At 33.1% G+C, this 26,338-nt stretch overlaps 1 protein-coding gene across 7 annotated transcripts; it reads left to right on the top strand.

Moving 5' to 3' along the window:
• Positions 1-4,770: 4,770 nt before the first annotated feature.
• On the top strand, positions 4,771-24,747 carry LOC136211118 (F-box/LRR-repeat protein At5g02910-like). 7 transcript variants are annotated; one of them, XR_010678355.1, is made up of 8 exons: positions 4,771-12,929; positions 13,048-13,383; positions 14,373-15,963; positions 18,469-18,617; positions 18,718-18,893; positions 19,146-22,810; positions 22,891-23,569; positions 24,220-24,747. XR_010678355.1 is itself a non-coding variant. In XM_066002661.1 (8 exons), the coding sequence occupies exons 5-7, from the start codon at positions 21,802-21,804 to the stop codon at positions 23,544-23,546; spliced, it is 834 nt and encodes a 277-aa protein (XP_065858733.1). In that variant the 5' UTR covers positions 4,771-13,383; positions 14,373-15,963; positions 18,469-18,617; positions 18,718-18,893; positions 19,146-21,801; the 3' UTR covers positions 23,547-23,569; positions 24,220-24,746. The 7 variants fall into 7 exon arrangements, 1 of the variants encoding a protein (XP_065858733.1); XR_010678358.1 differs by having other exon boundaries at positions 4,771-8,423; positions 8,542-13,383; XR_010678359.1 differs by having other exon boundaries at positions 4,771-7,629; positions 7,721-13,383.
• The last annotated feature ends 1,591 nt before the right edge of the window (positions 24,748-26,338 follow it).

Here is a 26,338-nt window from a genome sequence, read left to right on the forward strand (position 1 = left end):
TACACTCATAACATAATGGTAATTAAATGCAGTTACATAATACTAATGCCTGATTTATTCTTTCTCTGATATGTAACATCATGATGCTTTTTGCCAAAATAATATTACCCTTAACATCATAAATAGTGCAACTATACAATTAATATTTGTAAATTTGATCGATTTTATCTCTAATTATAGTCATACTCTACACATTTATAAATCTTGTTATTTTCATTTACATGTACATCATATTAATATTACTCATTACTAACTAATTAAAGACATGTAGATACGTGCCAATTAAGGTTGGTTTGAGTGGTTAATGGGCTCAAGCCGCTTAAGCTAAATTTCAAATTCGAGTCCTGACGTATGCAGAAAGCTTTGATTCGTAGAGGATCCACCTAAAGGTGTTTGACAAGTCTCGAACCGAGAAATCAAATAAACTATAAAAAAAGACATGTAGACACGTGCAACAAAAAAGTATCAAATAAATATTACTATCAAGTACTTTATTGTCTTGTTTAAGTACTTTATTACAGGGAATTGTTACCATTTAAGCAAGTATCTAGGTGTGAGCATCGGTTTGGTGCGGTTACTAACCGAACTGAACTATCGGTTAACCGAACCAAAGTTTGTTCTATTCCGAATAAGATCCGTAACCAAATATTATTAAACCAAAAAATTTTGGTTCGGTTACCGACTAATAAAGTTAAAATGATAGCCAAATTGAGATACTATACGTGTATAGTATCCATTATTTTGGTTTAATGAATTTAAGTTAGACATTAAATATTAGTGTATTTGATTTTTAATTTAAAATGTAGATTAAATCTTTGGACTATATAACTCATGAACATGTAATTAAAATTGAAATAATTATACTTAAAAAAATTGAAATAACTAGTTTCTACAATTAAAGGACATAATAATTTTCAATTAGGATTTACTTTCACACCATCAAATAAAATTTTTTCAATTAGGATTTACTTTCACACCATCAAATAAAAAATTCCTATTAAGAAACATAATATTTTTAGTTATTTGTTTTACCATGATAATTACGAACACTCAAGAATTTTGACTTTCCTACATTGATTAATCTCTTTTTTGTTTAAACTATGGTGAAATATACGTTGTTTGTACAATTAAAAGTAAAACGGATTTTCAAATTCTTATTTTTCAAAATAAAAACAAATTTATAGCTATACTTATATAACAAGCTATGGTAAAACGTTTTTTTTTTTCAATTTTTTTTGGATAGAAAAGGAAAGGAAAGGAAAGCAAAACAAGCAACTACACCGGGATTAGCCTAGGAAAGTTAACCCCAATCCTATCCTCTAAAAGAAGAGGAGAAAGAGCGATAGGGGGAACGGTAAGGGTAGAAACACCTAACACCCCCTCATGGTCTGCCGCCGCCAATCAAAAAAATTTCTCCTTTTTTATCAATAAAAAATATAATACTATGATGTATAATAAATTAATTTTAGTTAAATTATTATATTTATCTATAAAAAACTTATTTTATTCATATTATATTAAAGAGTTGTACAAAATTTAGATTAAAATCAGAATTCTCTTCTAAAATCTCTCTCTGTATATCTATCTATATATAATATAAATAGTACGATGGAGCTGAAGTGTCACTTTCTCCTTTTTTATTGGTAAAAAATATAGGGTAATTAATTTATTAGTCCTTATATTTTGATAAAACACATTGTTTAGTTTCTGTATTTTTAAAAACACACGGTAAGGTCCATAACCTTTTTTCTCGATGAACTGTAAGGTCCCTAACATTTTTCTCGATGAACTGTTTAGTCCCTAACGTTTTTCTCGGTGAACTGTTTAGTCTCTACCGTTAGGCTCTCATGAAGATTCTATTACTCAATTTAGATCAGCAGAAACATCTTTCGTCATCACTGAAACAGTTGACAGTAAACATGAGTTGATAATATGGAGGAAATTAAAACTCACCATTGAAAGTAAGAGAATTTCCACTTTCAATTCTAACAGGAAGAGTAAGCGAGAGAGATTTGAGTCGATTTCTATCTTTAATTCAAACAGGAAGAGTGAGCATGACTGATTCGATTATGAGTTAGAGATTCAATCATTTCTCCATTTTTTTGTGAGCGCGAGTTGTGAGAGAAAGACATAGAAGTGTGAATTGTTTTTGACTAATAAATAGTAAAGGGTAATTTAGTCATTTTCGAATTCATAAACGGTAAAAAATCTAACAAACAGACGAAAGGACTAAACAATTTACTAAAAAAAAAGTTAGGGACCTTACCATGTGTTTTTGAAAATACAGGGACTAAACAATGTGTTTTATCAAAATACAGGGACTAATAAATTAATTACTCAAAAATATAATATAAATATATTAATTTCAATTAGATGAATTTCTAAAATCTCTCTAATTCTCTGCATATCTATATAGAATAAAATAGTAGCGATTGAGTTGAGATGTCACTTTCTTCTTTTTTACTGATAAAAATATATAATATAATATATTAATTTTAATTATATTATTATATTTATCTATAAAAAGATCTATAGATTCTCTTTAATTCTCTGTATATCTAATCTATATATAATATAAAACAGTGGAGTTGAAATGTGACTTCCTCCTTTTTTATTAATATAATATAATATAATATATTAATTTTAATTATATTATTATATTTATCTATAAAAAATATTATTCAAAATAAATGTAAAAATAAAATAATAAAATTTAATTTAGATAGCACATTTATGTTGTTAATTTTAATTATTAAATTACAAATTCTTTTAATATTTATACATGTCAAGATGAATCTGTATATCGCATGGGCCAAAAACTAGTTATATATTAAGCCTTTGTTTGGGAGTTTGGAGATTAATGGATGTGAGAATTAAAGGAAATAATAGAAAGAGAAGCGAAGTGATGGAAATGAAAGTTAAAAATTAACCTTGAGAGTTTATAGAATATAAATGATGTTAAATGTTTAACTTCGTTTGAGAGTTTAAATATGAAAAGGAAGGAAAATTAAATTTATTCTGCAGAGACAAAAAATTTTAAAATACTTTACCTTACTTCCATTACCCTCCAATTTTAAAAATCCGAAAAACCAAACTGAGAATAAGGTTAACCGAAACCGATGGACTAGTATACGGTTTTTAATTTTAAAAATAATGTTTAATGGTTACGGTTACGGTTTTTTTATTCCAAAACCCGCGGTTAACCGAAACCGACCGAATCTCAATTAAACATAAAAATAAATTTATTTATATGGGTAAATAATTATTTAGTCACCATAGTTCTTCATAACTCATTACTCAATCAACTATTTAATTATAAAGTCTCTAATTTTTTTTTTTATTTTTAATGGTTTAGTCATTCTATCAAATATTGGTTTAAAAAAAAAGTCATTCTATCAAATATTAACATCAAATGAGATGAAAATATGTAAAAAACTCTCAGTTAATTTGTTACTGTCTCTCTAATTTCAGTTTATGCGATTTTTTTTTCTTTTATGTTTCTGGATGTAGAAACAAGGATAAAATTTTATTATTTGTTTTTCAAAACTTTAAAGCTAGAAATTTTATTAGGGGCATTTTGCTTCTTTTTTTTATTTTTTTTTATTTTTATCCGTTTCATTGTTCTTTAACACATTTTTAGATGAAGATTTGATATAAAGACTAAACAATTTAACGGAATTAAAACTAAAGGATCATAATATACGTACATCTCGTTCTCCGCAGTTAATTTCCTCAACTCGCCATTGACCCGCCGTCTCCATCATAGGGATGGCAACAGATAGGGTACCCACTGGTAATGCCAATCTCAATCCCAAATTGAACAAATTGAACCATAACTAATAAGAACAAAATAGTTTAATGATATCACTCAATGGTTGGGGGTTCAAAATGTCACGTTTTACATTTAAAAAATAATGATATTTATTGATATATAAAAAAGTTATGATAGGTAATGGGTACCGGGTACCCTAGGGGGTATTACCATACCCGCCCCATTACCCTAACGAGTAATGATTTTAATCCTATATCCGTCTCATACCCTTTTATATAGGGTACAGATAGTTCCATTAGGGTCGGGTAGTGCAGGGTATCCGCGGGTACAGTGCTCGTTGCCATCCTTACTCCCTCACAATAAAAATTAGAATTCTTTTATTATTTTTATTTTTATTTACTAATGGTTAGAAACCGAAATAGAAGGTTAACCAACTGAAATAATTGACTAACCGATTAGCGATTAACCGAATTTAATGAATTAGTGTATGGTTAGTGTTTTTAAAAAACCAACAACATGCACCCCTAGTTTGAAGGTTAGAGAAAGTAAACAGTTAGGGTGTGTTTGGTTGCTCATTTTCAGGCTCCTTTTGCCATTTCGTTTCAAAAGAGAGAGTTTCAGGTGTTTGGTTAGTAACCTCCTGTTTGCCTTTTACAATTGAAAAGCAGCATTAGATATTTGGTTAGTGATTTCCGGTTTGTCTTTTACATTCGAAAAGCAGTCTTTTACAAAAGCAAACAGCAAACAACAAACAGCAACATCAAACCGTAACAACAAACAACAAACCGTAACAGCAAACAGCAACAACAAACAGTAGGTAAAACAAACGATCATTCACTTCTATAATTCTATTAGTATAATTGACCAGAATATATCGCGTATAGAATAGAAGACACCAACTTACGCGTTATCTTACGCGTGATCCACTAACCGTCTTTGGTATTTAATCCGCACCGCAGGTCATCCTTTTCTCAATTTAATCTTAGCCTTCCGTTTCCTCTTTGATATACTATAAATACAAGCACCCTCTCTTCCAATGTCAGGTCTTCGTGATCTAGCTATGGCTGCTCTGGGGTCAACCAGTTCGAGAATATGAACTTCTTCTTCTTGGTTCAACAGTGTTTGCTAATTTCGTTTTTAATATTTTAATATCCGATTCGTTTACTTCGATTATTTCGATGCTTGTTTATTTTAGTCATGGATTTCAGCCTCGGAGATCAACATATGTGGCCTGATCTTGGTACTTCGATGATTTTAGGGTTTCTGCTCTTCCAACGGTATCTGATTCTTCTTTCCAAGATTTATTAATTGAAGCTTATTGGAAGGATATATGCGATATAGCAGATTCAAATCTTCAAGATTTTTTGCTTTGTATGTCTTTCGTTGATGAAGCTAATCTCAAACCTGGGAATTCTAATATTTGGGTTGAAACATGGGTCAAGAACGGTCTTCTAGTGAAGATATGAATCTTCTAAGAACCGATTTAATTAACTCCCTGAATGGGGAGCGCCGTTCTATTCACTCTTTCTGCATGAAGAATAAGAATCTCTGGTTTGATATGTGGTTCGGGCGATCAGGAATTTGATTTTTGTCGTCCAATGATTCGACGAGGATTCCGATTGATTAAATGAATAGACGAGTTTTCTGAATATAGTTTGTTGGAAAGTATTGGGATATGAGCCTTGTCTTTTGATTTATCAGGAATCCATTGTGAAGCACTGATTCCATCTCGTCGAGGAGACGGGCTCCAATGGATTTAACTATGACGGAACAGGGAGCACTGATTCCATCTTTATTTATTTACCTTTTTTGATTGTGTGTGATGAATCACGATTACCCTTCACTCTTTCTGCATGAAGAATAAGAATCTCATATGATCTCTGGTTGGTTGTGTGGTGCCAGGTATCATTAGAAATACTGGAGTTGTGGCGATAGATTTCATTTGTCTCTTGACAAAAAGAAATGTAGATAGAACTGCTTTGCATCTGTGGAATTTGATGTTCGTCGTCCTTGAATGTGAATGAGGATATGGATTGCAATTTTTTAAATGATTGAAGGGGGTTTTCCGTGACTTCGATTTCCTTTTACTTCATAAGTATAAATATAGCGGAAAGTATTAGGATTTGAGCCTTAGTCTTCTGATTTTTCAGGAATCTACTATAAATCAAGGATTCCATCTGCATTTCGAAGATCATATAGTTTAACTAATGACCAGGGAGCTTCTTACACTTCTTTAATTGTTTTTTAATTAACGTTGTTCATTATTCCCTTCACTCATCATTTTAAATTAATTCATTATTTAAATAACTTAATTCATTATTTCCTTCACTCTTTTTGCTTAATGAATAAGAATCTCAAATTTTTTCTGGTTGAATATGTGATGCCAGGTATTACTTTAATACGTGGAGTTGAGGCAATCAGGAAGTTTTGCTTTTGACCTTAAAATACTAAAAAGATGATTATTCCTCAATTTTATGACATGTGGATAGAACTGCTCTGCCTCTGGGAATTCAATTTTTGGTCTCTAACCATTTGATTAGGATATGGGTTATCTGATACTTTGATCTCCTTTTACTTGTAAATATAAATTTGGTGGTAAGTATTGGGATTTGAGCGTTGGTCTTATGATTTCTCAGGAATCCAACTTCCGTTGTCAGGTGTAGGTGTTCGAGCTATGGGTGCTTTGAGGTCAAGCAGTTCAAGAATGTCAATTTCTTCTTATTGGTCCAACGGTGTTTGCGAATTTGGTTTTCGTTTAGTTTATTTCGATGCTTGTTTATTTTAGTTAATGGATTTCAGCCTCGGATTTCTTTCTTTCTTTTTTTTTTATGCGAGGAGAACAACATCTGTGGCCTGATCTTGGTACTACGATGATTTTAAGTTTTCTGCGGTTCCAACGGTATTTGATTCCTCTTTACAAGATTTATTAATTGAAGCTTATGAGCTAAGTACGAAAATGCACACGGAAACGGACACGAGAAACGTTATTTCTAAGAAAATTTAGCTAGGAAACTGTAATGGATACGGGAAAGAAATGAACAAGAAATGCGGTAACGCTGATGAAGAAAAGTTTCTGTGCAACACAGGCTATGTTTTTTGGAAGAATATATGCAATCTGGCAGATTCAAATCTTCAAGGTTTTTTGCATTTTATGTCTTTCGTTGATGAAGCTAATCTTAAATTTGGGAATTCTAATATTTGAGATGAAACATGAGTCAAAAATGGTCTAGTGAAGATATGGATCTTCCAAGAGGGGCTCTAACCGATTTAACTCCCTGAACAGGGAGTGCTGTCCTATTCACTCTTTCTGCATCTCAAGATTTCTCTGGTTTGATATGTGGTGCCAGGCATCACAGAAATACATGGAGTTCGGGTGATCAGGAAGTTCTCTTTTCAGCCTTAGATTATAAATTTCTTTATCGCTCTCCTTAAAGTATCGGTTCTCCTCATTCTTTGTCAATTTTTTTGTGGATAGATTTGTTCTACATCTGGAGAATTTTGGTTTTGTCCTCCAATGATTCTATGAGGATATGGAATAGAGGAGTTTTCTGAGACTTTGATCTTCTTTTACTTCTAGATACAGTTTGGTGGAAACTATTGGGATTTGAGCTTTGTTCCCTGATGTCTCAGGAATCACTGTGAAGCACCGATTCCATCGTCATTGAGAAGACGAGTTTCCTAGGGGCTCCAATGGATTTATCTAATGACCGAACAGGGAGTGCTTTATGTTTTTTGATTGTGTTTGATGAATCACGATTACCCTTCACTCTTTCTCCATGAAGAATAAGAATCTCATATGATCTCTGGTTGGTTATGTGGTTCCAGGTATCATAGAAATACTGGAGTTGGGGCGATCAGTAAGTCTTGCTTTTCAACCTTAAAATATAAATTTCATCATTCCTCTCCTAAATATAATTTTTTTGTCATCCTTGACAAAATAATTTGTAGATAGAACTGCTTTGCATCTGTGGAATTTGATGTTCGCCGTCCCTGAATGTTAATGAGGATATGGATTGCAATTTTTTAAATGATTGAAGGGGGGTTTTCCGAGACTTTGATTTCCTTTTACTTTATAAGTATAAATATGGCGCAAAGTATTAGGATTTGAGCCTTAGTCTTCTGATTTTTCAGGAATCTACTGTAAATCAAGGATTCCATCTTTATTTCGAAGATAATATAGTTTAACTAATGACCAGGGAGCTTCGTACACTTCTTTAATTGTTTTTTAATTAACGCTGTTCATTATTCCCTTCACTGATTTTGCATATGGAATAAGGGTCTCAATTTTTTCTGGTTGAGTATGTGATGCCAGGTATTACTTCAATTCATGGAGTTGAGGCAATCAGGAAGTTTTTCTTTTCAGCCTTAAAATATAAATTTCTTTATTTTCCTCCTAAAATATGATTAGTCCTCACTCGATGAATTTTTTTTCTTATGTGGATAGAATTGCCCTGCCTCTCAGAATCCGATTTTTGTCCTCCAACCATTTGATGAGAATATAGGTTTTCTAATACTTTGATCTCCTTTTACTTGTAAATATAAATTTGGTGGGAAGTATTGGGATTTGAGCCTTGGTCTTCTGATTTCTCAGGAATCCACTGTAAATCACATCTGCATTCAGAAGATATTATATTTTTAACTAATGACCCTCGTACGGGGAGCATTGCACACTTCGTTCAATTTTTTTAAATAACTTGTTCATTATTCCTTTCACTCTTTTTGGTTAATGAATAAGGATCTCAGATATTTGCGGTTGAATGTGATGCCAGGTATTACTTTAATATGTGGAGTTGAGGCAATCAGGAAGTTCTGCTATTAAGCCTTATCATGAGGATTTGGGTTATCTGATACTTTGATCTCCTTTTACTTGTAAATATAAATTTGGTGGGAAGTATTGGGATTTGAGCCTTGGTCTTCTGATTTCTCAGGAATCTTCTAGCTATGGGTTTTTGAGGTCAAGCAGTTCAAGAATGTCAATTTCTTCTTATTGGTCCAACGGTGTTTGCGAATTTGGTTTTCATTTCTTATCTTAATAGACCGGTTCTCTATAAATTTTGACGTCCGTTTAGTTTATTTCGATGCTTGTTTAGTTCATGGATTTTCAGCCTCGGATTTCCTTCTTTTTTTAGGCGAGTAGAACAACATCTGTCGCCTGATCTGGGTACTACGATTATTTTAGGGTTTCTGCTGTTCTAACGGTATTTGATCTTTACAAGATTTATCAATTGAAGCTTATGAGCTACTTTTATTGGAAGAATATATGTGATATGGCAGATTCAAATATTCAAGGTTTTTTGCTTTCTCTGTCTTTCGTGGATGAAGCTAATCTCAAACCTGGGAATTCTAATATTTGGGATGAAACATGGGTTCAAGAATGGTCTAGTGAAGATATTGCTATTCTAAGGAGGGCTCTAACCGATTTAATTAACTCCCTGACAGAGAGCGCCCTCCTATTCACTCTTTCTGCATGAATAATAAGAATCTCAAGATTTCTCTGGTTTGATATGTGGTGCCAGGTATAACAGAAATACAAGGAGTTCGGGCGATCAGGATGTTTTCTTTTCAGCCTTAAAATATAAATTTCCTTCTCACCCTCCTTAAAGTATTGGTTTTCCTCATTCTTTGTCAATGCTTTTGTGTGGATAGAATTGTTCTACATCTGGAGAATTTGATTTTTGTCCTCCAATGATTCGACGAGGATATGGATTCCGATTGATTAAATGAATAGAGGAGTTTTCTATGACTTTGATCTTCTTTTACTTGTAAATCTAGTTTGGTGGAAAGTATTGGGATTTGAGCCTTGTCTTCTGATTTCTCAGGAATCCACTGTAAAGCACGGATTCCATCGCCCTCGAGAAGACGGGTGTCCTAGGGGCTCCAATGGATTTAACTAATGACCGAACAGGGAGCGCTGCCTTCTTTATTTATTTATGTTTTTTTGACCGTGTTTTTGAATCACGATTACCCTGCACTCTTTCTACCTGAAGAATAAGAATCTCATATGATCTCTGGTTGGTTATGTGGTGCCAGGTATCATAGAAATACTGGAGTTGGGGCGATCACGAAGTCTTGCTTTTTAACCTTAAAATATAAATTTCATCATTTGGGGCCTCAATATGATTTTTCCTGATTATTGACAAAAAGAATTGTAGATAGAACTGCATTGCATCTGTGGAATTTGATGTTGGTCCTCCTTTGATGTGATGAGGATATGGATTGCAATTACTTAAATGATTGAAGGGGTTTTTACTAGATCTACTGTAAATCAAGGATATCTGTGACTTGATCTTGCTTCTACGATGATTTAAGGGTTCCTTTTCTGCTCTACGGTATTTGATTCTTCTTTCCAAGATTTAATTGAAGCTTATGAGCTACATTTATTGGAAGAATATATGTGATATGGCAGTTTTGGAAGTTTATATGGATTTGAATTATCTTACCTCATAATCGGCAGATTCAAATAATTCTAATATTTGGAATGAAACATGGGTCTAAAAATGATCTAGTGAAGATACGGATCTTTGAAGAAGGGCTCTGAACGGTTTATTAACTACATGAACTGGGTTTTTTCTCTACACTCGAGCCAATCCGCTCCCTCGTATGAACTGCCTAAACAAGAATTCTTGAACAGCCCGTCCTCTTCATTTATTACTTTTTATTTTTATTGTGTTGAATGACATTGTTCAGGCTTCCTAAGGACTCTTTCTGCATGAAGAATAAGAATCCCTCTGGTTTGACATGTGGTGCCAGGTATCACAGAAATACATGGAGTTCGGGTGATCAGGAAGTTTTGCTTTTCAGCCTTAAAATGGAATTTTTTTTATTAGCCCTCCTCAAAGTATCATTTCCTCATTCTTTGTCAAATTTTTGTGTGGATAGAACTGCTCTGCATCTGGGAATTTGATTTTTGTCCTCCAATGATTCAATGAGGATGTGGATTCCGATTCAACTCCGACTGATTAAATGAACAAAGGGGCTTTCTGAGACTTTGATCTCCTTTTACTTGTAAATATAATTCGGTGGAAAGTATTGGCATTTGAGTCTTGGTCTTCTGATTTCTCAGGAATACACTGTAAATCAGAATTCCATCGTTGTCGTCGAGATGTTGGGCTCTAATGGATCAAACAGGGAGCGCTGCCTTCTTTATTTATTTACGTTTTTTGATTGAGTTGGATCAATAATGATTACCTTCACTCTTTCTGCATGAAGAATAAGAATCTCATATTATCTCTGGTTGGATGTATGGTGCCAGGTATTATAGAAATACATGGAGTAGGGGCGATCAGGAAGTCTTTGTTTTCAATCCTAAAATATAAATTTCATCTTTTGACTCGTCAATATTATTTTTCCTTTGACAAATTTCTTTTTGTAGATCTGCATCTGTGGAATTTGATTCCATCGTCCAATGATTTGATGAGTATATGGATTGTAATTTGTTAACTAATGACCAAACAGGGAGTGTCGCACACTTCTTCGGTTTTCCTCATTCTTTGTCAATTTTTTTGTGTGGATAGAATTGTTCTACATCTGGAGAATTTGATTTTTGTCCTCCAATGATTCGATGAGGATATGGATTCCGATTGATTAAATGAATAGAGGAGTTTTCTGAGACTTTGATCTTCTTTTACTTCTAAATATAGTTTGGTGGAAAGTATTGGGATTTGAGTCTTGTCTTCTGATTTCTCAGGAATTCACTGTAAAGCACGGATTCCATCGCCGTCGAGAAGACGGGTGTGCTAGGGGCTCCAATGGATTTAGCTAATGACCGAACAGGGAGCGCTGCCTTCTTTATTTATTTACGTTTTTTGACCGTGTTTGATGAATCACGATTACCCTTCACTCTTTCTACCTGAAGAATAAGAATATGATCTCTGGTTGGTTAGGTTGTGCCAGGTATCATAGAAATACTGGAGTTGGGGCGATCAGGAAGTCTTGCTTTTCAACCTTAAAATATAAATTTCATCATTTGCCTCCTCAATATGATTTTTCCTGATTCTTGACAAAAAGAATTGTAGATAGAAGATATGGATTGCAATTATTTAAATGATTGAAGGGTTTTTTTACGAGACTTTGATTTCCTTTTACTTTAAATGTGGCGCAAAGTATTAGGATTTGAGCCTTAGTCTTCTGATTTTTCAGGAAGCTACTGTAAATCAAGGATTCCATCTGCGTTTAGAAGATAATATAGTTTAACAGGACCAAACAGGGAACTTCATACACTTCTTTAATTTTGGCATCCTTTCAATTTATTTCGATGCCTTATCATTTTAGTTCGTGTTTTCAGCCTCGGATTTCTTTTTTTTGTTTTTTATGCGTGGAGAACAACATCTGTGACTTGATCTTGCTTCTACGATGATTTAAGGGTTCCTTTTCTGCTCTTCTAACGGTATTTGATTCTTCTTTCCAAGATTTAATTGAAGCTTATGAGCTACATTTATTGGAAGAATATATGTGAGATGGCAGTTTTGGAAGTTTATATGGATTTGAATTATCTTACCTCATAATCGGCAGATTCAAATAATTCTAATATTTGGAATGAAACATGGGTCTAAAAATGATCTAGTGAAGATACTGATCTTTGAAGAAGGGCTCTGAACGGTTTATTAACTACATGAACTGGGTTTTTCCTCTCCACTCGAGCCAATCCGCTCCCTCGTATGAACTGCCTAAACAAGAATTCATGAACAGCCTGTCCTCTTCATTTATTACATTTCATTTTTATTGTGTTGAATGACATTGTTCAGGCTTCCTAAGGACTCTTTCTGCATGAAGAATAAGAATCTCTCTGGTTTGATATGTGGTGCCAGGTATCAAAGAAATACATGGAGTTCGGGTGATCAGGAAGTTTTGCTTTTCAGCCTTAAAATAGAAATTTCTTTATTAGCCCTCCTCAAAGTATCATTTCCTCATTCTTTGTCAAATTTTTGTGTGGATAGAACTGCTCTGCATCTGGGAATTTGATTTTTGTCCTCCAATGATTCAATGAGGATGTGGATTCCGATTCAACTCCGACTGATTAAATGAACAAAGGGGTTTTCTGATACTTTGATCTCCTTTTACTTGTAAATATAAATCGCGGATTCCATCAGACGTCCAGAAGTTAAGGGCTCTAATAGATTTTAACCAATGACCAGGGAGCGGCGCTTACATTCAGGAGGTTGTTCAATTCCTCTTTGACATTTTTACAAACATTTCATAACTATGAATTGATTTAATACAGATCTTTAAATGAGTCTCTGTTTTATGCTGGCTATTCTTTGTTTTGTTTCCTGTAGTACTATTTTTTATTTGGAGCTCTAGTACTGGTTTTGTGATTGGAGCTGTCAACTTCAGATGCTTCGACAAATAAAGGGTTTTCTTGGATATCGTCTTCTTTTTGGACTTCTGATTATTTGCTTCCTATTTAATTAATAAGTAATTGCTTACTCTGGTTAGTGCATTTGTTTTTCTATGGGTCCAGTATGTCCCATTGAAGAATACGAGTATTGGAGCTTTCAGGAAGTTCTTTAATTCCTCTTGGAGAAGAACTATTTCGTATTTGGAGCTCTTCAGATGCTTTGACGAATAGAGGGTTTTCTTGAACAATTGGGTTGCACCAAGTCCAGTTAAAGGTTAATTTTTCATTTCGGTTTCTATAGGGTAAAATATCCACAATGTTCTGTTTTATTTACTCTGGTTTTGATAATTCTCCTTTTTTTATTCCTATGCAAATGAGTTGGTCATTCAATATTTGTATTCTTCCAACAAGTTGTATTCTGATCTTAGAGTTTAATGTCTCTCTCCTTATTAGTACTCGTTTATTTAATTACACTTTGTTTTATCAGTAAGGTTTTGTATTTTCTTAAACAACTTTTTTAGTAACATTTTGGTGTTTGCTTTTTCTATGGTTGTTTGTTTTCTTGTTGCTTTAAATTTTTTTAACTCCGCCTATTCGGCTTAATGCCATAGCCAGTCCCAAGCCTGGATAAAGGAGGAGGGTTTATATACACGTTGCAATATGTCATGGTGGTAATTGTTTTTTCCTGTTTTGTTGCGTTTTATTGAGTTGTGGGTTACTGAATCTCCTTGTTTTACATGTTGATAGCCTCTGTAACTAAAAACTGTTTTGAGGATATACATAATTGTTCTTTTTGTTTTATCAGTCTGCTTTGGCAACTCTGTTATTTAATATTTATTCTAAGGCTCGCTTTGGCATCTTCGTATTATTCGACTTACATGTGCAATGAGATGAATTGAGATACCAGTTATTTATCGTTGAGTATTCAGACGTCTCTTTAATGAAAGTAGTTCCTTTTCTCTGAACCTATAGAGAATAGCCTGAACATAATGCTGCAAAGAGGATGGTTAGCAATTTTTTCAAAAAAGGGTTAAAGAAATTACCGCATGAATAACAACATGGTGGTGAAAAAAAAGCAATTTGATGCATACCTAATTTCGTATTTCATTATCCCCTTCACTCATTTTGCATAATTAATACATGGAGTTGAGCAATGAGGAAGTTTTGCTTTTCAGCCTTAAAATATAAATTTCTTTGTTTGCCTCCTGAAAAGATGATTGTTCCTCATTTTGTGATTTTTTTTTTTTCTTCTTATGTGGATAGAACTGCTCCTGCCTCTGGGAATTTGATTTGTGTCCTCCAACTATTTGACGAGGATATGGGTTTTCTGATACTTTGATCTCCTTTTACATGTAAATATGAATTTGGTGAGAAGTATTGGGATTTGAGCCTTGGTCTTCTAATTTCTCAGGAATCCACTGTAAATCGCAGATTCCATCAGACGTCCAGAAGTTAAGGGCTCTAATAGATTTTAAACAATGACCAGGGAGCGGCGCTTACTTTCTTAATTTACTTTAGTTTTTTAATAACACTGTTCATTATTCCCCTTCATTCTTTCTGCATAATGAATAAGAATCTCAGGTTTCCTGGTTGGACCTGTGAACACATGGAGTTGGACCAAGCAGGAAGTTTTGCTTTTCAGCCTTGAAATATAAATTTCGTCATTTGCCGCCTCTAAAAATTTGGTGGAAGTAATTTTGAGCCTTGGTCTTCTGATTTCTCAGGAATCCACAAGTAATAATGGATTGGAGGGCATGTTGCTGAGTTGATGATCAGGGAGCTCTTGCTGTTCTTCATTTTATTATTGTTATTTGTTTAGCTTTCACAAGGAGGGACAAGGGAATTTGAGTTGGCTAAATGTGTTATCTCAGGGTTCTCGAGTTGAAGTTGATTCCCTATAGCAACAGAACCCTTTCTTACATGGAAACGCTTCATCAAATTTGCACTTGACAAACCCTATCTGAACATCCTTCTTTCCAATTTAGTTTATCTTGAACCATCCATTTTGTCTTATGTTCTAATAATACAAGTCTTCTTTTATCCCAGGTGTTGGTCTTCTTACTTTTAAGTGCTTTTAGGACGGGTTCGGTAATATCTAATTCTTTTGTATGGTTGAACGATGTTTGTGAATTTCGTTTTTGTTAATTCTGTTCAATAAAGATTTGCTGTCTATAGGTCCTATCCTAGATTGTAATTTTTGACAACTGTTTGTTTGTTTTAATTCATGAATTTCAGTTATTACAGATATACATGTACATTGGAGTCGGACTGATCAGGTTTTGACCCTTCTTTTCATGCTTAGATATAATTTTTTCTCAATTACTGTGATAGTTATTTTTTTTGTAGATGGAACACATGCATCTGGACAATTGGATTTTAATTGGTTGACTAAGATAGATTGGGGGTCACATTTTTTTTATCTTATTTGTTTATCTTATTTTGTTCTTGCTTAGATTTGTATTTAGATGCCTTATCCTATGACAGACCATGTTTTTTACTTATAGAATGGATCAAATACTGGAGACTTGGATTCTGCAAATAGAAGCATGATCTCTTTCAGTCTTCTGATGAAATACATGGTTTGAGATGCATCATGGGGGTTTTCCACATCCCCATCCCATGGGGATCTTTATCGGGGATTCCCCGTCCCTGTCGGGGCGGGTCACCGATGGGGATATCAGCTTTGTGTTCATGTCATTCTCGATATCTCCTTAACAATTAGCCACTAATGTCTATTCACTTTCGCAGATGGTTTGCACCTCTATGGGTGGGACTGCTGGCCACGGAAATTCTTTCCATTCCCAAAGACGAGGATCGAACCCTGGACCTTTGGTTAAGGGAGGAGGAGCCTAAAGTAATACTCTGTCAAAATAATAATAATAATAATAAATTTAAATTTAATACATTTCTTTGATTATATATTTTTACAGTACATTTAATCAGCCTAAAGGGTCATATGAACACAATGGTGCATACACAAAAACCGTATAATTTTTAATTTTTTCCCTATTTTGATTTCTACTTGTGTTGATATGCTAAATTAGTTTCTCCTTCATTTGCACTAATAGCTGATTAGTTATGGAAACAAACATGCACCGAAAAACGTTATTTTCTAAGGTTTGGATCGGTCTTATGATTACAGATGCCCCGTATGCTTAGGTGAATACGAAGCGGATGAAATACTCAAGAAAATACCTGCTTGCGCGTTATTTTCTAAGGTTTGGATCGGTCTTATGATTACAGATGCCCCGTATGCTTAGGTGAATACGAAGCGGATGAAATACTCAAGAAAATACCTGCTTGCGGATGAAATACTTGTGTGACCGCAAGCAGGTATTTTCTTGAGTATTTCATCCGATTCGTATTCACCTAAGCATATGGGGCATTCGTAATCATAAGACTGATCCAAACCTTAAAAAATAACGTTTTCCGGTGCCTGTGTCCATTTCCATAACTAATCGGCTATTAGTGCAAATGAAGGAGAAACTAATTTAGCATATCAACACAAGTAGAAATCAAAAGTATATTAAAATATACAGTTGTGTTCATATGACGATTTCAATGTATACATTACTGTAAAAATATATAATCAAAGAAAGATATTAAATTTGTTATTTTCATCTAGTAAAACTTTAGTTCCTAAAAATTAACCTAATGGTTTATTAGTGGCTAATTATTAAGGAGATATCGAGAATGATTTAATACATATCTTTAAATGAGTCTCTGTTTTATGCTGGTTATTCTTTGTTCTATTTCCTGTAGAACTATTTTTTATCTGGAACTCTAGTAATGGACTTCTGATTATTTGCTTCCTGTATAATTAAGTGCTTACTCTGGTTAGTGCATTTGTTTTTCTATGGGTCTAGTGTTGCACCAAGTCCAGTTAAAGGTTAATTTTTCATTTCGATTTCTAGTGTAAAATATCCACAATGTTCTGTTTTATTTACTCTGGTTTTGATAATTCTCTATTCTTTATTCCTAGGCCTAATGCTTCCCCAGCCCCTTTAACTTGTCCAAATTAGTCATTATACCCCCTCAACTCATCGAATGTCCTATTTACCCACTTAACTCCATAAAAGTGGTATTTCTCACCCCCTCAACTTATCCATTTATCCCCCAAACTCATAGAATGTTCTATTTACCCCCTTAACTCCATAAAAGTGGTATTTTTCACCCCCTTACAATCCGTTATAGATTTATGCTATTTTGTAAGTGGAACCTAAATTGATACTTCCCCAAAAATCATAAGCCTATTTTGGTACATTATCCCGTACATATAATGTATTTAACTTGTTTATATTAATGTTCTTGTTATTTGTAGTTTTTATTCGTTCTTTCTCTTTTTCAACTTTTTTGACTACTATAAAGGGATAAGAAATACAATTTTTATGGAGTTAAGGGGGTAAATAGGATATTCGATGAGTTGAGAATGGGTAAAATGACAAATTTGGACAAGTTAAGGGGGCTGGAGAAGCATTAAGCCTTATTCCTATGCAAATCAGTTGGTTTTTCTGCCTTTGTTTCTGTTGCATTGAGATCTTGAGTGTGAGAAACCTGTGGTGATTAGTTTGTCATCCAATATTTGTATTCTTCCAACATGTTGTACTCTGATCTTAAGGGTTTAATGTGTCTCTCCTTATTAGTACTCATTTTTTTAATTACACTTTGTCTTATCAGTAAGGTTTAGTAACATTTTGGTGTTTGCTTTTTCTGTGGGTTGTTTGTTTTCTTGCTTTAAATTTTTTTAACTCCGGCTATTGGGCTTAATGCCCATAGCCAGTCCCAAGCCTGGATAAAGGAGGAGGGTTTATATACACGTTGCAATATGTCATGGTGGTAATTGTTTTTTCCTGCTTTGTTGCATTTTATTGAGTTGTGGGTTACTGAATCTTCTTGTTTTACATGTTGATAGCCTCTGTAACTAAAAACTGTTTTGAGGATATGCATAATTGTTCTTTTTGTTTTATCAGTCTGCTTTGGCAACTCTGTTTTTTAAATTTTTTGCAAGGCTCGCTTTGGCATCTTCATATTATTCGACTTACCTATGTAATGAGATGAATTGAGATACCAGTTATTTATTGTTGAGTATTCAGATGTCCCTTTAATGAAAGTAGCTCCTTTTCTCTTAACCTGGAGGATGATTAGCAATTTTTTGAAAAAAGGGTTAACGAAATTACAGCATGAATAATAACATGGAGGTGAAAAAAAAAACAATTTGATGCATACCTAATTTCTTACTTCACGCTGTTGATTGTGTGGGTGTCGGATGTCTGTTTGCTTAGGCTTTTCTGCTGGTCGATTTTTTTCTTGTTGCTTAATTTTTTTTTTTAACTCCGTCTATTCGGCTTAATGCCCATAGCCGGTCCCAACCCCGGATGGAGGAGGAACCGTTTATACTTGTCAAGAATATGAGATCGATAGATGCATACACATCCTAGTGGTGATGCTTGGCTAGAGGGCAAATATGAGTTTTGGTTCTGGACCAGGTCCAGAGAGAGATGAAGCCAGGTAATTTTATCATCTGATAAAATTAGCCTAAAAAATTATTGCAACTAGCAGGAAATTATCTGTGGCTTGGGCTGATATAGATTGAATACTTTTGGCGCAGGGTCTGTTGTTGTTGCACATATCTGATCAGACAAGCTAGCACCCTCTTTGAATAGCTGATAGATGAGGAGACTGTATTCTGGGAGTGGAGCTGCCCTCTTATTCGAGTTGATCTGTTTTTGTTTGTTGGAATTGGAAATGGTCATGGAAATGCAGAACATTTTAACTGATTGCTAGGTTGGTTCCTTCATTTCCTGTGGAAGTTCTGGGAATTTTGGCTCTTTTTAGTAATCGATTATCGGTTCGATTACTAAAAAGAAATATAGACATAACCGAACCGAACTTAATATACAAATATAAAAATTATAATTTTATTTTTACATATATAAATAATTTATATATTATTGGTTCGATTATTAAAAAGAAATATAGACAGAACCAGAAGTCAAATCATATGCTGAGATAATCTCATCAATTTTATTACCTCAGGCGTTGCCAAGAAAAAGATGAAACTATCATCGGCGAAAAAAAAAAAAATGGGACACTACAGGAACCAAGAAAAATGTAACAACACTGCAGAGCGCTATCCACAGCTCTAACGATCAACTTAGACAACAAGTGATAAACGAAATTTTTCCCTAACATTTTTCTGGAAATGCACACTTACTCCTAATGTAAAAAATGATACAATTTTATCCATAATGTTGTCAAGCAAGATCAATTTTACTCTTATCAAATAGAAAATTTAAACACACCATTTTACTATTATTTAATCGTTATTTAATTATCTTATTAGATCTTGCAAACATCAATTATAAGTAAAATATTAAGGGGACGTTTGGTTGTTCCATTTTCATATTAAAAATGAGAGTTTTAAACGTTTGATTAGATATTTTATTTTTGTCAGTTGTAGATGAAAAATAAGGAATCACTGTTTTTTGGAAAAACAATTTTTTCAAACAACAAACAATAAAATTAAACATCAGGTAAACTAAACGGGCTCTTATTCTATTACTAACACAGTTACAAATAACCTGCCGAAATAATAATATTTAGGTCTGCTAGATACAAGTTACTCATGACATCCCTAGTTATAGGTAAGCTCTCAACCACTAGTCTAAAAGTTTTACCACTGTTTAATGTGTTATTAAAATATGTATAAACAATCCGTCAAAATACACATAACTGTTTTATCTTATCGACGAACTTGTTTGGAAGATCTGATGTGATAGTTGAATAACTGTCAAATCAGCCATTTTAATTTTTTTTTTTTGTTGTGTAGAAGTAAAATTGCACCACTTCATAAGTCATAGATAAATTTAATTTTTAACTTTTAGATTTAAAAAACTTAATTTATCCCCAACGGACTAGATTTTCAAAAGATTTATTTTAAACATCATATTTTGAAATTTTTATTTTTGTTATTATCCTATTATATATTTATATATAGTATTTAAATTGGCTTTATCCTTTAAATTTATCCAAAAAGTTTGATTGGTCCCCTGAACATTTAAAGTGTTCCGATAGTCATCTCAATTTGTATAAAAAGTTCAGTTAACCCCTTGAATTTGCGTAAAATGTAATCGAGTGATCAATTGATTTTAGAGTAAATTTCAAATAAAACCCCTGTGGTTTCACTAATTTTCAGATAAAGGACTGTGATTTATGTTTTTTCAAAGTAAGGACTGAGATTTTTAACTTTAACAAAATAACGACTTCAAAAATGACATATTTTAAGCACTACTAATAATATTCTAAACAACTTTTATCCTTCAACTTTAAGTTCCAAAAAAGATGATTTTTGAAAATCGAAAATGTAGTTCCATAGTAAATATGACATTGAAAAATTTCATTTTCAGGTCGTTAAAGGTGGTTTTAATTGTTTTCTTAAAAGTGCGAAACCTTAATCCTCGTTTTGACAAAAAGTAAACCACAGTCCTTTATCTAAAAATTAGTGAAACCACAGGGGTTTTATTTGAATTTTACCCTTGATTTTATGCAAGTTGAGGAAGCTAATTTAACATTTTATGTAAGTTGATGGGGCTATCAGAACGCTTTGAAAGTTCAGGGGGCTAATTAAGCTTTTAGGACAAGTTCAGGGGTAAATGATGTATTAAGCCATTTAAATTTAATTGGCCTAATGCTTCCCCAGCCCCCTTAACTTGTCCAAATTGGTCATTTTACCCCCTCAACTCATCGAATGTCCTATTTACTTTCTTAACTCTATAAAAGTGGTATTTCTCACCCCCTCAATTTGTCCATTTATCCCCCCAACTTATAGAATGTTCTATTTACCCCCTTAATTCCATAAAAGTGGTATTTTTCACCCCTTACAATCCATTATTGAAGCTTAATTGATAACATTTTTTAAACGTTAAACCTATATTTATGCTATTTTGTAAGTGGAACCTAAATTGATACTTCCTCAAAAATCATAGACCTATTTTGGTACATTATCCCTACATATAATGTATTTAACTTGTTTATATTAATGTTCTTGTTATTTGTATTTTTTATTCGTTTTTTCTTTTTTCAACTTTTTTTACTACTATAAAGAGATAAGAAATACCATTTTTATGGAGTTATGAGTGTAAATAGGATCATAAGTGGTGAGAAATACCACTTTTATGGAGTTAAGAGGTAAATAGGATATTCGATGAGTTGAGAATAAAATGACAAATTTGGACAAGTTAAAGGGGTGAGAAATACTATTTTTTATGGAGTTAAGAGAGTAAATAGGATATTCGATGAGTTGGAGGGGTAAAATGACCAATTTGGACAAATTAAGGGAGCTGGAGAAGCATTAAGCCAATTTAATTTAAACATTAAATATTATTTCTTATTATTTTTAATAAATTTTTAACTAATACTGTAAATATCAAGAAAAGAAATTTCCTCGACAGTAGTTTACCCAATTTGCTTTTTGATTGCTTGTTTATGGCGGGAACTGGCGGAGCTTCCATGGTGGCAAGCGAAGGAAAATGCGATTCAGAAAATGAAATTAAAAGAATCAAATCCGGCGAGAAAGAAGACCGCATTAGTGCCTTACCAGATTTCCTGATTCACCGCATCCTCTCCCGTCTGTGGACAACCGATTTAGTGAAGACTATGGTTTTATCCAAATCGTGGAAGTATCAATGGACTCATGTACCAGTTCTCACATTCATTTATGATGGTACGCCTCTCGACAAATTTTCCAATTTCATGGACAAAACCCTAAATCTTCATGATGATTGCCCCAATATCGACAAATTTGTCATCATAGTGACATATGACTCTACGATTCCTAACTTGGATCGGTGCATATGTTTTGCTGTGAAAAAAGATGTAAAGGAACTCATTGTGGTTCTCAATAGCAACGCCATGTATTCCTTGCCGGAATTTCTTTTCAACCATCCTTCATTGGTTAAATTTGAGTTAGGTTATTGTGATGTTATGCCGATTGGGAAAGTAAATTGGAGATCTGTCAAAATTTTGGTTTTACATCACTGTGCAGTGAAAAATGGAGGGTTTGAGAATGTCATATCGGGTACTCCTATGCTTGAATACTTGGAATTATACAGCTGTGATTTCTTTGATGTTGTTGTTATTGCCTCTAAAAGTGTGAAAACTGTTCTTTTGGATTCAGTTAAATCTAGTAACATTGAAATTTCATGTCCCAATATTGAGAGATTGAACATTTCAGGTGGAATGTGGTTTAGATCTCTTAAATTAATGAATTTGCCGTCTTCAGTTTTTGCTACTTTAGCGTTTGGCTACGACATAAACGAATTCAAAGAAGAAGACTGCATAGATTTGGTTCATCGTACTATTCTGCAGGTTCAGCATGTTGAGAAGCTACAAATTGGGACTTGCTTGATGTATATAAGTTTTTGAGCAAATATTTTACTGTTTTATACTAGAAATTAGTCTCATTGAAAGTTGTTTTAAGTTTAATTTCCTATTAACAGATAAATAATAGCATTTTAAATTTGAATTATTCATTACCATTATGTTTACTTTGAAGATGCTATCGAGTTACAATGGAGATATCATAGAAGGCTTGTCAGATACTGTGATTCACCGGATCCTCACCTTTTTACCATCAACAATAGAGCCCTTTATGTGGGAGTATGCATGGAACTATATCTCGATTCTAAACTTTGTTTCCAACGGTATGTCTGTCGGATAATTCATCAATTTGATTGACAATATACTAATAACATACTAATTCTCTATGATTGCTTGACTACAGAGAAATTTGTTATCGACTCCAAAAATATCCCTTTGTATGAACTGGATCCTAGATTGTCGTTGTGGATTCGTTTCGCTGCCAAAAAAGATGTAAAGGAGCTCATTTTGGACTGTGATGGTTTTAATGTGGAATCACAACACAAGTACCTGTTGCAGCAATTTTTTTTCAACAATTCTTCATTGGTTAAAATGAAGATATGTGCTTGTAAGTTTATGCCGAATGGGGAAGTAAATTGGGAATCTCTTAAGAGTTTACAAATAGATCATTCTGAGTTGGGTAATCAAGCCATTGAGAAAGTTTTATCTGGTAGTCCTTTGCTTGAATGCTTAGAATTACGTTATTGTGGCTTTCAAGGGGCGCTTGTTGTTGCTTCCGAGCATTTGAAAACAATTCTTCTAAAGGAATTTGACAAGAACTGTCCTATCCTAGAAATTTCATGTCCGAATCTTGAGAGCTTGAAAATGTGGGGAAACGTGGGTTCTACATGTCTTAAATTGAGGAACTTGCCTTCTTCACTTCATGCAACTTTGGAGTTGCACGTCTTAGAATCAGATGATATTAGTCCCGATGACTGCTCAAATTTAGTTGAGGAGATCAGGAAGCAGATTCTCCATCTCAAGAAGCTAGAAATCGAGTTGAAGAGGTTGAGGAGCTAGAAATCAAGTATTGGTTCTTGAAGGTAACTGTTTGAGAATTTTTTTTGTTACTATCTTTTGAATGAATGATTAGGTGCAAATGAATGAATGATTCAATCTTTTGAATTAATTTGATTGCTAGATAGTTATTGCTTGCTGCTCTCGATGAATCTTACCCACTTTGCTCTTATTTCGGTTTCATTTTTTAAGATGGTAAATGTCTTGCTTTTTTCTTTAATGGTTGTGAGTTTATGTTTGTTAGAAAATCGGCTAACCACTATTTAGATAGGGCTGTAATTGCTAGATATTAGTTGATTTTCCAATCGTTATGTTAGTCTTTGTCCTTGCTCCAACATAACTTTCTCGAAAGAAAGTAAACCATCAGCCTTGTTTCGGGAACACCTTGACGTTAGTCCTTGCGCAAACTAATTCATTGCATTTATTTACACCTTTGTCACATTTCCTATTTGGACCTGGACATCATTTCTTTCTTTAGCGTACTTACATGAACTTCTCTTTCTTTAAGTCTCAGTGCTAGCTGGGACAGCATTTCTAGGTTTTACACGAATCTGTGCTGCTAGCTAACTCTTTTAGACCTTGAAAATGTCAGGAAATGTGGGTTCTATATGTCTTAAATTGACGAACTCGCCTTCTTCATTTCATGCTAATTTGGATTTGTACGTCTTAAAATCAGATGATATCAGTCCTGATGACTGCCAGAATTTAGTTGAGGAGATCACGAAGCAGATTCTTCATGTTGAGGAGCTAGAAATCGAGTTGAACATGTTGAAGGCAACTGTTTGAGATTTTTTTTATTATATCTTTGCATTTCTCAGGATCAAAAATCCACCTAATTTCTTAATATAATCTCATTTCTGAATGAAGTTGTTTAGTGGATGCGTAGCTGCAAATGAATGAATGATTCAATCTGATACTAATTTGCTTCTTTCTTTATTGATTGTGAGTTTATTTGTCAGATTATGAGTTCATTTAGATAGGGTTGTAATGAGCCACGCCATTCATCAGCGGTTCAATGGTGGATTGGATAAAAACTCGTTTTCGTTCGGATTTATAAAGGCATTACATTCATTTGCCTCAAAGTTTTAAAGTCAATTAGGATCTTAAACTATTAAAATCTATTGGAGTTATTGTGAGTGCTACGGAAAGTTGCCAATTTTTGGCAACCTCTTGGCAACCTTGTTTAATTATTTTTCAATATAAAATCTGTGATCCCTCTTCTAAAAATAATAAAATATGTAGCCTTTTATTTTTAATATTTATAATAAAATAATAATTTATAAGATTATAATGTTAACAACGTAGTTTTGTGCAAACTTAAATTTTATAGATTTTAAAATATGTAGTTTTTATGTTAAAGAAATCAAGTTCTCTAGCGTTTCACGAACAGGTCGAGGTCGTGAATTTTCTAACGAACTGAGAATGAGCAGACCAAAGCTTGGGTCGGTTTGATTACAACCTTACATTTAGATCATCAATTAGCCTAGAATAATGTGCAAAAATACCTCTAACGTTTATAGTTAGGAGTAATTTTACCCCTAATGTTTAAAATTGTGCAATTTTACTTCTAACGTTGGCAAGTTGGGTCGATTTTAGATATTATTATAAAACACAGACATGTTTTTTTATTCTGCACCAATTATTTTTTTTTAAAAAACCATATTTTCTTTGATTTAATAATGGAATTGAAGATTAATATTTAAAAATTTGTTTAACTTTTTTAAAATTTTTTTTGTTCAACTCGTACAAGAGACTATATTTAACAATTTTTTAATTTTTTTTTCATGTCTAACCATAAGTTTATTTATAGTTGGGATAAGGTGCAAAAATACTCCTAACGTTTATATTTAGGAGTAATTTTACCCTTGACGTCTAAAATTGTATAATTTTACCCGCACCAAGAACAATTTTACTCCTAATGTCTAAAATTTAGGTTAATTTCAGACATTATTATAAAACACGAATGTTTTGTTCCTTATTATGCACAAATTGTATATCGGTTGGTCTTTTATTAAATCATAAAAGATTGTATATTTTAAAAAATAATTTAATTTTTTCACGTCTAATCATATGGTTATGATCTGTTACTGATGAATGATAAAATGATGCACATATAAAGAGATTCATGATCGAGAAGACAAATTGATAAATTATTTCTCAAATTGACCAAACTTGTCAATGTTAGGAGTAAAATCGAATCATTTTAAGCGTAAGGGATAAAATTGCTCCTGACCCTAAACGTTAGAGTAAAAAAAAACAATATAAATAATGTGCTGTTATATTTTAACTTTTGATATAAAAAAATCTAAAATTTTACATTTTTAGGCGCTGTTTAATAAATAAATAAAAACTCTTTATTGATAAGTTCAACACTCATTTATTTTGTAACCGTAATTTTTCTGAAAAAGGGGTAAATTACACTCATGGTTACCTAATTTTGCTCATATATATATATATATATGGGATAAGGTATCAAAATAGGCATATGGTTTTGGGAAAGTATCAATTTAGGTTCTACTTACAAAATAGCACCAATATAAGCTCAAGGTTTAAAAAAGAGTACCAATTTAGGCCTTGATAACGGAACCGGACACGTCATTCATATTATTTCATTAAGTTAACGAAATAATATGAATGGCGTGTCCGGTTCTGTTATCGAGGCCTAAATTGGTACTATTTTCTAAACCTTAAGTCTATATTGGTGCTATTTTGTACGTGAACCTTAAATTGATACTTTTCCAAAAACTATATACCTATTTTGATACCTTATCCCTATATATATATACACTTCAATT

Source organism: Euphorbia lathyris, chromosome 1, assembly GCF_963576675.1.
Source record: "Euphorbia lathyris chromosome 1, ddEupLath1.1, whole genome shotgun sequence".
Lineage (NCBI taxonomy): Eukaryota > Viridiplantae > Streptophyta > Magnoliopsida > Malpighiales > Euphorbiaceae > Euphorbia > Euphorbia lathyris.